Below are 13,980 nucleotides of genomic sequence, written 5' to 3' on the forward strand. Positions count from 1 at the left end.
AATTAATGAAGATTGGCCACCAGACTGGTCCAATTTAGCCATGAAACCTCCCACACTAAAATGACAGGTGTTTCAGTTTCATTGTCCAACCCCTGTATATATTGTATATATAGTCAAGTCAAATTTATTTATATAGCGCTTTTTTGGACGTTGTCTCAAAGCAACTAACTTAGATATTAAATATCAAATATAGACATACTATAGACAGTTCCTTGGTTAAACCACTAAATATATTAAATTGCAAAGCATTGCCTTCTGTTTTTGTTTATCTTTATCATTCTCATTTTAAGCATCATGGAAGCATAAGTTAGAGCTGCAATATTTTATGACTTTTTGCATTACAGAGGACAAAAGCTGAGATGCAGAGCTTTTCTTAGAAATTGATTGGTCATTTGCTGGGATGAATGGTGATCAAGTACCTGCACCCACGCACTCCATGCAGTGTCAAGTGAGCAAGGCTTTGTGACTTAATCAACAATGGGAGAAACATAATGGCCACTCGACACTATTTATTATTGCCTCATTAAAAAAGAGAAACTGCTCGGGCAAGATCACAGCAGCACAATCAATCAGAGCAAAATTAAGTCTCTTCCTGCTCGTGTGTGTGTGTGTGTGTGTGTGAGTGTGTGTGTATGTGTGTGAGCGTGTGTGTGTGAGCGTGTGTGTGTGTGAGAGCGTGTGAGCGTAGGTGTTGGTGTATCTGGTGCAGCACTACTTGTTGTAATTGTACAAATAAAGCTTTTTTCTTTTCTTTAAAAGAGCCGACAAGCTCTACACAATCAAGAATGAAGCTGAAATATTAAAGCAGCTTCATAAACAAAATTAAACCAGATATACACCGATCAGTCATAACATTAAAACCATCTCCTTGTTTCTACACTCACTGTCCATTTTGTCAGCTCCACTTACCATATAGGAGCACGTTGTAGTTCTACAATTACTGACTGTAGTCCATCTATTTCTCTGCATGCTTTGTTAGCCCACTTTCACCCTGTTCTTCAATGGTCACGACCACCACAGGACCATCACAGAGCAGGTATTACTTAGGTGGTGGATCATTCTCAGCACTGCAGTTACAACATGGTGGTGGTGTTAGTGTGTGTTGTGCTGGTTTGAGTGGATCAGACACAGCAGCGCTGCTGGAGTTTTTAAATACCGTGTCCACTCACTGTCCACTCTATTAGACACTCCTACCTAGTTGGTCCACCTTGTAGATGTAAAGTCAGAGACGATCGCTCATCTATTGCTGCTGTTTGAGTTGGTCATCTTCTAGACCTTCATCAGTGGTCACAGGACGCTGCCTATGGGGCGCTGTTGGCTGGATGTTTGTAGTTGGTGGACTATTCTCAGTCCAGCAGGGACAGTGAAGTGTTCCATCAGTGCTGCTGTCTGATCCACTCATACCAGCACAACACACACTAACACACCACCACCATGTCAGTGTCACTGCAGTGCCGAGAATTACCCACCACCCAAATAATACCTGCTCTGTGGTAGTCCTGTGGTGGTCGTGACCATTAAAGAACAGGGTGAAAGTGGGCTAACAAAGCGTGCAGAGAAACATATGGACTACAGTCAGTAATTGTAGAACTACAAAGTTCTTCTGTAAGGTAAGTGGAGCTGATAAAATGGACAGTGAGTGTAGAAACAAGGAGGTGGTTTCAATGTCATGGCTGATCAGTGTACACATATTAAATTACATAGATAGATAGATACTTTATTTATCCCAAAGGAAATTATTGGTCTCCAGTAGCTAAACAAAATAAAAAAGAACTAATACAAATGTACAATATGCAATATGCAAATCAATTTAAAAGATGTGCATTTGTGCGTCTGATACTATGGCTTGATGTAAGTTTGATTATACTGAGCTCTTATTAGGCACAACTAACTTATTTGTACACATTACTGATTTTCATAAGCCATACCTACCATACAGATGAACTTGCACTACACAGTTACTGACTGTATCCCATCTGTTGCTCCGCACACCGTCACCCCCCTGTTCCCTGTTTATCACTCAAGCATGATCCCTGTTGGACCCCACCTAACCAGATGTTATTTGGGTGGTTGAGCATTCTCAGCACTGCAGTGACTAACAGAACATGGTAGTGTGAGCTGTACCTGGTGCTGCAGTGGTGCTGGGAATTTTTAACATCAGTGTCAGGAGGAGATTAGTGTTCCTACCCTAAACATAAATTTGGGTGATCTTAGTGAAGGGGCTTCTTTCACGTCTGAGATCCTTTAAACTCATTCTCATGTGAAGCTTGAGTGTGTTTCAGCAGCTTCTAGTTTATGGCATGTTATAAAGTGACTCCAGGTGACGTTTATGACTAAATATTTATGATCAGCTTTCTGAGATTTGTATAGAGCGCCCTGCACTTAATTATTGAACTATCTACCTCAGTGTCATGGGTGCAGTCAAACCTTTTATGGCTTTGGCTGCACCCATACCACCAGCTATAGTCAATTGTAATCACTAATGTAGGATAATGTCATATAACACAGTTTATTAAAAAAAAAAGCTTTCTACACCACCAAACTAATAATCAAAGTTGTATGTATGAGGTTTATTTATTTATTTATTTATTTATTTATTTATTATCTTGGGTAATGGGACTACAGTCAAAATTCCCATAGTGATCAGGAATGATTATCAAATTCTGGACCATAGTGCAATGTAGTCCAAATACACACACACACACACACACACACACACACACACACACACACACACACACACACACACACACACACACAACAAAATAAACCAAGATAAAACATAAATACATTGCAATACATTGTATGTACTTACCAATGGAATATATCATAAATATGTAGCTTAGTTACGTGCATTAGTGGCCCAGGTTTTGGGGATCTGGGTTTGATTGTAACCACTAGTCATCATTTGTATCTTCTGTGTCATTTTATCTGGGGGGTTATACCATGTATCTGGGGGGTTATACCATGTAGAAGGTTGGTGGCTGTACTAAATTGCAAGTGAGTGATAAATCAACTGTGCTGTATTGGCACCATGGATGGGTGTCTTGCTGCCTCACACCCGGTGTTTCTGGGTGTAATCTGTTTGGAGTATTTGTCCAAACTCCAAATAGTACAATCAAGCCATTTACTGTGTAAATGTTCAATTTGAATCTGACTTATAGTATACTTAAGTATTTTTTTTAATATGTATGCTATATGATAAAGTAATTTTAACTGCCCCACTTGCATACAGGGCTATGCTTACAATGTCATGACTTTCTGCCAGGGTATAGAGGTGATAATCAGGGGTGTAACTACTGGGGGTGCAGGGGGCCCCCTATTGGCTGCACTCGCCAGGTAGTTATTATTATTTTAAAATATTGTAGCGGCGATATGTAAGTGACATTCAGCTCAGCCAATCAGAATGCAGCACCCGGTTTATACATGTGTGTTTGAACGTTCTGCAGGATCAGGATACATGTATCAAAATATACAGTGAGTGCACAGCAAGGGATTTTGGGAAACTGTGTAACCTGCTTAATGCTACTAGACATATATTTTTTAAATTTGTTGAGGGGGCCCAAAGTTTTTTTTCCACTGTGGCCCATGAGCTCCTAGTTACACCACTGGTGCAAATAATTTACCAATTGCTTCCTCTTGGCTGACGGTCACCAGTGCCTCATTGAGCGTTTATTTGCTCTGTCCTGCATTCTGCCTAATTAGTCCAAGGAAGCCAAATCTGCTGCAACACGACCAAGATAAATCATAACAATTAAATTTTAAGGTAATTTGTTTTATTGCTCAATTTATACAATGCATTGCAAAACTTGTGTGGACTCATGTGCACAGGCATAAATATTTAGCTAAGTTACGTGCATGGGTGGCCCAGGTTTTGGGGATTTGGGTTTTATCCTCGTCACTGGTCATCATTTGTAAGATGTTTTGTATGTTCTGTGTCATTTTATCTATGGGTTATAACATGTAGAAGGTTGGTGGCTATTTTAAACTGGAAGTGAGTGATTAATGAACTGTGATGTATTGGCACCTTGGGTGGGTGTCTTGCTGCCTTACATCCAGTGTTTCTGGTTAGTAAAAATAAATGAATATAATCCAATGATCTTTATCATATGTCTGTTATTCCTCAGCACTACTAATACCTCTAATACTATTTGAGGACATGCTAACCATGGCTGTGTTACAACCATGTTGTTGGACAGACCTGCAACTTTAATATTTTACAGATGTATAACCCCCCCCCGCAATGATTTCTGACACTAATTCTTTGTTTTTCTCTCTCCTGTTTGCCCAGATCACAAACCGTTACATCTATGACACTGTCCTCCTTTTGGCCAACACCTTCCACAGAAAGCTCGAAGAACGCAAGTGGCACAGCATGGCAAGCCTGTCGTGCATCCGCAAGGGCACCAAGCCATGGCAAGGGGGCCGCTCCATGCTGGAGACCATCAAAAAGGTAGGACAATGCCAAAAGTTTAGGAGTTTAATGCAAGTATGCACTTTTATCAGAGAGTGTAAGTGACTGTGCGCACACCATGTTTGTTTGATCAAGCGTATGAATGTATTCACATCACCTGCTGGTCTCTGATGGACAGCTTGATGCTTTCCTAAATGGTATTTTCACCCTCACTTGCAAAATGTCTTTCATCCTTGGGTGTTTTACTGTGTGTGTGTGTGTTGGATAACACTCTTTATGCTCAGTGAAAAATGGTCTTGGGCCCATGACTGCTGTAGCGAATGTGTGTGCAGGCATATCAGGACTTTTCTGTCATCTGGCTGCAGAGATATGACCCGCCACATGGCAGCTGTATGAGTTTGGACCAGTCAAGCCATTTAATGTGTAAATGTTCTATTTGAATCTGACTTACTAAGGATTTTTAATATGTATGCTACATGATACAGTAATTGTATCCATCACATTCGGTATGTGACGTGTTTGGGCTAGACAAAACAAGAGGGGGCGGACACATGCAGAGATGTTTACACTATTTATTTTAAACAATAGACAAGAAACAAGACAGGGTTGAAGACAAGACACATTAACAAAGGACCTATGCTAAACGCTAAGCTAAATGCTCCTCTGTAGACTGTGATGCCAGGCTTGATGCGATCTGCTTTGCCTCAGCCATAGATGACGGTCTTTTCTAAAGAACTCGGCCGTTCTTGTGACACCTTTTACCTATCACAAGAGAACCATCCTGAAGGATCAGGCTACCTCAGAGACAGCGTGAAGGCCCCTTCCAGAGCGTGTCCCACTTATGGATCCACACTGTGCATGAGCAGTTGGTGCAGGTTGATGGAGTGGTGGTCCTGCTAGTTAGTTCCTGTCCCCGACTTGTTCTGGGTTTTGGGTCTTCCTTTAGTCTTCCTCAGAGAATTTGGATGTTAAAGGGACTGAGCAGCTTGCCATATTGTGACAACCATGTTTATTTATTTATATTTTTCCCTTATTTTCATCCCATTTCTTTCCACTTTTTTCGCTGTGGGCGGCAGATGTCTGTGTCTCTTATTTATTTTGTTTCTATAATTCCATATTTGTGGCTTTTTAGCCACAGTATTGTTTTACCTTGGTGAAGCCTCCTGCATATTGGGTTTATTTTCAGTTTTTGCTGGTGCAGGGCTACACCTGGTGCCTCAGTGGCGATGTGCGACCCGCCCATTACACCAACTGGCTATATTAAATGTCTATATGACTTATATTAATCTTTCAAATGATAATAACAGATTATATTTCCCCGAATAGCTTTTCATGCTATTGTATCTAGTAGTTAGCTGGCAAAACTGTAACTGGTGCCACTCAGTGGTGTCATACCACTACCACTTATTAAGTGGATTAAATGCTATAGTCCACTGTACATACTGTACATGGTAAATTGCCAGAATATAAAAAAATGTATTAAAGTATTTTTTTATTATATTTTGTTTATGCATTTTTCTCCTTTTTTTTCTCCTGACTTGCCCAATTGCGTTATGCTTTCTCTCCACTGATGCTGATCCCTGCTCCGATTGAGGAGAATGAAACTAACACACGCTTCCTCCGACGTGTGCAGTAGCCGACTGCATCTTTTCACCTGCACTAGGCGAGTTCATATGTGAATCAGCTTCGTGTTAGGAGAGCCACACCCTGATCAACGCATTATCCCTCATCTCTGTGCAGGCGGCATCAATCAGCCAGCAGAGGTCGTAATTGCATCGTTGTTAAAGTAGGCGCCCAGTCCAGACAGATGGCAGAGCTGAGTTTCGGTGTGCTAGCGTATTTTACCCCTGTGCCAACTGAGCACTACACTAAAAGCAAGTATTTGATTCCTGATTGATTCGTTTAGCTTCTACAGAAATGCCCAAATCTGCTAGATGCCAAACATCACTGAAAGGACCTCACTGATGGATGTGGTATTAAATAATGGAAAAAAGTTCCTATGTGTGAGACTTATTTTCTTGCAATTCGTTCTCCTATTGCCTCCATTTTTCTGTTTTCCATTGTTTACTACATTTTCTCCCCATTTTTACATCATCTCTCCCACCCACTAGTATTAGTTTCTGTTATTATATGACAGCAGTTTCACACGACAGGGAGATGGCTAGCACATGCTTCCTCTGGGACTCATGCTGCAGCTAGCCATGCACATCTTTAAAAGCTACAGCTCATAAAGAGTCATTGGTCTGACAGCACAGCCCATCAGCCACTTACATTTCTGTGTATTTTGGCTGCTTTACAGCTTTGCTGTGGAATGAAATATGAAACATCAATACATTCATCAGTTGATAGTTGGAAAAAATAAGAATCTCATTTAGTAAATGCATCAGATTTCTCACTGAGACAGGAATTACTCTGGCTTCAAATAAACAGCCATTTAAAAACATCCAAGAATATGTTTTAATCTCAAGTGAACTACTTTTTGTCTAAGGCAGTTAATGCTCTATAGCACCCAAATCACACAGATGTGAGGGTTCAGTTTTTCAGATATTTAAATAAATATTCATTGGCACAGTACATTTATTGGTCAGTTTTGAGCTGAGATTGAGTGTGATATGCTGGGTTTTAGGGCCGCTCAGGTAGCGAACCAGAGCTGGGATTACGAATACATCGTATCGAGTCTCAGCTCTGCCATCCGGCTGGGCTGAGCAGCCAAATGAACAACGATTGGCCTGTTGTTCATATAGGGGTGGAATATTAAGCCGGATAGGGACCCCTCATAACTGATGCAGTATGACCTCTGCTGGCTGATTGATGGCGCCTGCACAGAGGCAGTGAAAGAGTGCGGATCAGGGTGTGTCTCTCCGTACACAAGGCTGATTTGCAGATATGCATTCGCCTGTGGGTGACAAAATGCATACGGCTGCTGCCGACGTGTCGGAGGGGGCGTGGGTTAGCTTCATTCTCCTCAAATCATAGTGGGGGTTGGTATTAGTGGAGAGGAAGCATGACACAATTGGACGAGCTAAAAAGTCGGGAGATAAAGGGGAGAAAATGCATAAACTATATATCTATATCTAATATAACTATATCTAAAACTCAGTCTTATATATATATATATACACACACACACACACAGTCTGTCTACAACCCATTCTATATATATATACGTAACTATATCTAAAACCCAGTCTTTTATATATACTGTTCATTCCCTGGCTAGTTTACTGTACATCAACCAGGTAATAGGTTATTGCTTCATGCCTCCAGGTGGACTATCAATAGAACAATAGTGTCCAGTTAATTACAGAAAGTTTGTGTTTATTGACTTTTCAATAAAGCAGCAAGCAGACTAATTTAGGAAGAGGGACATTTAATGACTTCTGGGAATTAAGGGTTGTGTGTTGGGCCGATGCTATTTCCTAATGGTTATTGCTTTATAATTAACATTCTACAGTTTTTTTTTTATTTACTGTTTTACCAAAATAACCAAATTGAGCAAATTCAGTGTCTGCTTAAATGCTTTTAATTGACGTGTTTTTATGAGTACTGACTATCTGTGATATAATAATAAACCTATAACAACATTTTGTAGCTGCAATGCATAATCAAACAAATCTAAAACTTTTTCTAAGTAGTTGATTTGCCCCAATGGCTGCAGTGCCAACAATGCTGCTCCTACTAGATGGGAGGGGTACCTGGCGTGTTTGCACCAAAAATGTCCAGAACCTACAACAGACTTTTTCACAGACTCCTCCAAGCCACCCAAAAAGGATGGGTCCCTGCTGAGTCTGGTTCCTCTCAAGGTTTCTTCCTGTAATTTTAAGGGAGTTTTTCCTTGCCTCTGTCACCCTTGGCTTGCTCAATAGGGGTTTTTGGTCTGTTGGTCCTGGATTCTGTAAAGTTGCTTTGAGACAATGTTCATTTGTAAAAAGAGCTATATAAATAAATTTTACTTGACTTAATACACATAACTTATTCTGTACCAAACCTGCACATCTGGACATTATAAAATTATTTGAATTCTAAATTGAAACGTTATGTGCGGGAATAATACTGGGAACATTTACATTAACAGACTCACAGTAGATTATACTTTAATGTTGTATATCTGTACATTCAAAGCTTTACATGTATGTATTGAACAGATGGTGCTAGTTTTCTGTAAGATTTATGTAAGCAAATGCGTGTTTTGTATTTAATGTGTGTTAAAACTGTGAGGGACTATGCACCCAAGATTTTCACTCACCTTTCACACCTGTGTTAATGTGACGTGACAATAAAAGTGATTTGATTTGAAATATAAAGACAAAATAGACAAACATAATACCTGTCTTGCCATTAAATGACACACGTGTTAAAAGTCAAGTCAAATTTATATGTATGGCGCTTTTTACAATGGACATTGTCTCAAAGCAACAACAGAATACAGGACAGACAGACCAAAAACCCTTTTAAATGGTAGTTTGGTGGTTTGACTCTGGATAATGCATTAATAAGTAATTTATTGCACTTTGTCATTTAGCAGTGTGGGTTTGGTTAATTTCCAAATGCATAGCGCCAGCTGTAAAGTGGTGTGTAAGAGGTGTTCTAAGGTCCAATGTTCATGGTTTGGGCTCGTCCCTCAGTTACAGTAAAGGGACATAGTAAAGCTACAGAATACAGATAATTTGTCATGAGCTCAGCCTTGGGACAATTTGATCACCATTTTAAAGCACCCTTATGACACTAAACTTTTGTCCATTTAGCATCTCAACCTATGTGTTGACATGGTGTCAAACCAATAAATAAACATGAACCAGTGCGCATATCATAAAATGTGCACATAAACATATTTACTTTAATTTAATGTGGCTTTGACAATGGGAAAAAAAACAAAAAAACTAAATATTACATTTGTTGTGGCAAACCTGACCATATTAATCACTGCTTATGCAAACCTGCTATTCTAACAATAAACATCATGGTACAGCACAGAGACTACACAATAATACAGCATCATCAGTGAACTAAAGCCTACTCATCATGTTTTATAATTGGCTGTCTAATCCATTTATAATCCTATTTAATCCAGGTCTCACATTGGTGAATTAATTTGTTCCCATTATAGTACTGCTAACTGAGGCTGGTGGAACACAAGACTCTTGTTCAGAACTGCAGGAAAGGGGATTAAGTGTGCCAAAATAGAAATGGACCGCAGGTTTCCATGCGCAGGCTTCTGAGAAACAAAAGGGAGAGGGTTATGTATGCAGAGATAAGTCGCTTCATTTGAAACTGTATCATGAGAAGCCAGCAAGTAAAACTCAAGTCCAGTACACATGTTTAGTAACAGCACAGTACTGTGCGGTTATTGGGGCAGTGGTAGTTTAGTAGTTAAGGTACTAGACTAGTGATCAGAGTCACTGGTTCAAGCCCCATCACCTCAGAGATGCCAACTGTAGGCTCCTAAGCAAGACCCTTAATCCTCAGTTGCTTGCACTTTAACTGAGACAATTGGCAAAAGTGTCTGCTAAATGCCATGAATGCAAATTTAAATAACGTGAATAAATATAAATTCAACTTTGAATTCGGGTATGAGGCAGTTTTCAAAAACTACATCCCTTAGAAGAAAAACATAAAGCAAGAAATAAAATAAGGAAAGAAAAAAAAAACTATAAATCATAAAGCAAAGGCACGCTTATTTCTTCCCAATATTTCTAAAACCAAAAGCATATTTAAAGTAAATGTAAATCCAGGTAAAGCTAATAATTAGGGAGTAATAATATAAAATAAATAAATGACACATCCCTCCTAAATAAATAAATAAATGACTGATGATATTGAGCGTGACAATATTCACCCGCTGACTAAATATTGTAGTACTCATCCTACATGCTGTGCATTTTACTGTTATTTTTGTTATTTTTGTAAATATTCCACACGCTGCTAACTTACATTATCCATATGTCACTGTATATTGCCATTGGTATGTTACCATATATTGTGTACCTCTGCTTATATGTACATACATACATGCACACATTCATACATGTTCTATATATTAATTGTATATAGTCTTATATTTTGTATATTTTGTGTTTAATGTTTAATGTGTACATTGCTTGTATACTGTATTTATACTAGAGAGATACCTTCAGCCGGAACCAAATTCCTTGTGTGTATCCACATACTTGGCCAACAAATCTGATTCTGATTCTGAAATAATAGTGGCTGTGATTTAAAGATTTTGTTTGGTTTCTTTGGTTCATTATACATTATATGGATCATTATAGATTAAAGATTAGGTTTTTAATTTCAAATAATAAAAGCTAACATGTCCTGTATAGCACTGCAAAAAGTAACCATAGTACAATGACAACAACAACCAGTATCAGTCTCCTTCACTGGGTGAAAATTCAAGTTGGTTTAAATTAAACCAAACTACTACAGAATTAATAAACCCAAATGCCAGTTCTTAAATGCACTGTGTGGTTAAGTGAAACTAACCATAAATATAAACAGGGTAGCAGTTGAACAGTAATCCAGTGAGTTTCTTAGATAGTTTACTACTCATTATTCTTTATGGTTCAACGGTGTTGTCTTGTTCTAAATGGAGAGGCTCTTCATTACAAGTTTAAGACCTAGAACCAACCAAGACCAAGAAAAGTCAGGACTTTAGTCAATAAGCAAAGGACTTTAAACAGCCAAGTTCTTATTTCTTTGGGCATTTATCACTTTTTATTCAACTTACAATTTGGGCTGAAAATAATCAAGCAATTACAAATTAAAGCGTTTTAAGATTAAAGTATTGAATTAGTAATTCGAGTTACTAGTCCAATACTTTAATTACTGAGCTACCACTGCTGCCTTTATTAATGGGGTTTTTTTGTTATGTTTTTTTTTGTTAATGGCCAAGGTCAAGATAAACACACAACTTTACTATACAAAGTTTGTCATCTCGTTGTTATGACTATAAGTCATATTACTGTCTTGCTTTTAAATGGATGTTGGGTTTGTCTTGGCCCTTGTCCATCGAAAGTTTTGGTTTTCTCTTTAATAAAAAAAGAGACTCAAATAAGCCAACATCCATTCCACTAAAGTGCAAGACAAGAACATTAAAGGTCATGAGTTTTAATAGTCAATACCAATACATATAATAGTTGGATGCCTCCAAGACCAGGTCATGTTTATGGTCAATGCGAAAACAAGACCAACACCCATACCATCCAAGACCAGGATATTTATTGGTGAAAACCAAGACCCACTCAATAATTTTTTTAAGATTGCATTTTTTAAAGGACAAGGACTTTTAAAATACATTTTTCCCTTTCACATCCACAGTCTTGACCAATTCAATCCTCTATCCTTCTCTAACTATTTATTTGATGACGATCTTCTTGGATAATCATGTGATTTGGGGACTGTAAAGTCAAATGCTAGTCCAGTTTAACACACACACACACACACACACACACACACACACACACACACACACACACACACACACACATACATACATACATATATATATATATATATATATATATATATATATATATATATATATGTGTGTGTGTGTGTGTGTATGTATGTATGTATGTATATAAATATATATATATATAATTAATATAATTAATATTTACAACAGTGTAATGTGAATGATTTAAAATGTAGTTCATATGCATTAATATACAAGATTTTATTTATTTATTTATTTTAAGATTTTGCTACAATATGTCTTAGCACAGCTTGAAGAGGCTGGTAACAACAATGTTTGTTTGTATAGTAAGTCAGGTTTGTTTAAAGGAGATTTTTTGAAATCCCTGGTGTTGAGAGTCAGCTGGGGTTGTAATACTGTAGATAAACATGATCTAAAAGTTTGTGTTTGGTTCTGGGCAATCTTGGAGTGGTGGAAAACTTGAAAGTTGTTAACAAAAATCAGTAAAAGAAAGAAAAAACTCTGGAATCTGTCCAATTGTAGCACCTTCCTATTGACTTTTTTTGCTCATGGGGAATTTATACCAGATAACATGCAATGAATTAAAGTATCATCAGGTAAAATAAGCAGTATTGTGTTTACTTTTCAGGGGGGAGTAAATGGTCTGACCAGCTTACTGGAATTCAGTGATAATGGCACCAACCCCAACATCATCTTTGAGATTCTGGGGACAAACTACGGAGAGGACCGCGGCCGTGGTGTAAGCAGGGTAAGAGCTTTAAAAATGTATTTGTAACTGCTTGTAACCAGCTCAAATGTTCTATATTTTTTAAGCCTAATTCACACATGCACATATACCTGGTTATTTACTGGGTGAAACTTGTGTGATAGTCAAGACCTAGTACTGTTTCTGGATAAATCCCTGATTGGTGTATGTGTAAATAAAAGCTGGTACGTTACAGAATTAAAGATAAGTAATGTCAAGTGTTAACACAGTGAAAGGAAAACAAAACAGCAAAAACATTAGGAACATCAACTTGATATGCTGTCAAAACAACCCTGACATGCTATGACATGGAATTCACCAGACATCTGTGAGTCTTGGAGTATTGGGGTATCTGATACCAAGGCATTACCTGTTAACCATTACAAAAACTAAACAAAAAAGTATCTGCAAATTTAAATAAATGGCAAATGAATATGCTGTTGGTATCCCAATAATATGTCTAGGATGGAACAACATTTATGATCTAACCACTTTGATAATGGCAGTTAAGCAGGACAAAGATACACGTTTTTTAAACTTAATTGTTTAAAATTCCTTCAGGTTCATTGTCTGTCCATTTTGTAAATTGACATTTGCATAAATGCAGTTTTGCACAAAGCCTTTTTAGTGTTTTAAATAAAAATTACAAAAACAGTTTGTGAATTTAAAGACACCAGTAATCTTGTCAACATAAAATAATGAAAAAAATAGTGTAGCAGCAATTTTTAACCAAAAATATGAAACTGAATTCTGCTTGGATCAAAATGATATTTTAGACTGGTTATATACACTATATTGCCAAAAGTATTCACTCACCCATCCAAATAATTGAATTCAGGTGTTCCAATCACTTCCATAGCCACAGGTTTATAAAACCAAGCACCTAGGCATGCAGACTGCTTCTACAAACATTTGTGAAAGAATGAGTCACTCTCAGGAGCTCAGTGAATTCCAGCATGGTACAGTGATGCCACCTGTGCAACAAGTCCAGTTGTGAAATTTCCTCGCAACTAAATATTCCACAGTCAACTGTCAGTGGTATTATAACATACCATATAACATACCATATAAGTGGAAGCGATTGGGAACGACAGCAACTCAGCCACGAAGCGGTAGCCACTAGGGATGTAACGATGCACCGGAAGGCAGTTAAAAATTGGTGCGCGTGTGCCACGATTTGAATCGGTTATTCATTTAAGATGAATCGATATTCACTTTAAACAGCAGAGGGCGCAAAAAGGGAAATCTGCTGCGTTTTTATGCATAGTTTGTATCTACCTCGGAAATAAAATGACATCATTATGTAGATAATTTAAATATAAGCACAAATCTAGTATTTTATTTTAAATAGAAGTAATAAAAGGAAACTTTGTCATAACTTGTCTT

The 13,980-nt window shown here is 37.9% G+C and overlaps 1 protein-coding gene across 1 annotated transcript in view; it reads left to right on the forward strand.

The window, feature by feature from the left end:
* Positions 1–13,980, forward strand: part of grid2 (glutamate receptor, ionotropic, delta 2) — a 744,839-nt gene that overhangs the window by 536,978 nt on the left and 193,881 nt on the right. The window contains exons 7-8 of the mRNA XM_062998321.1: positions 4,292–4,453; positions 12,478–12,597. Of these exons, the coding sequence (XP_062854391.1) occupies positions 4,292–4,453; positions 12,478–12,597 (282 nt within the window). The remainder of the gene's footprint in view (positions 1–4,291; positions 4,454–12,477; positions 12,598–13,980) is intronic.

This window comes from Trichomycterus rosablanca, chromosome 7 (genome assembly GCF_030014385.1).
Source record: "Trichomycterus rosablanca isolate fTriRos1 chromosome 7, fTriRos1.hap1, whole genome shotgun sequence".
NCBI classification, from domain to species: Eukaryota; Metazoa; Chordata; class Actinopteri; order Siluriformes; family Trichomycteridae; genus Trichomycterus; species Trichomycterus rosablanca.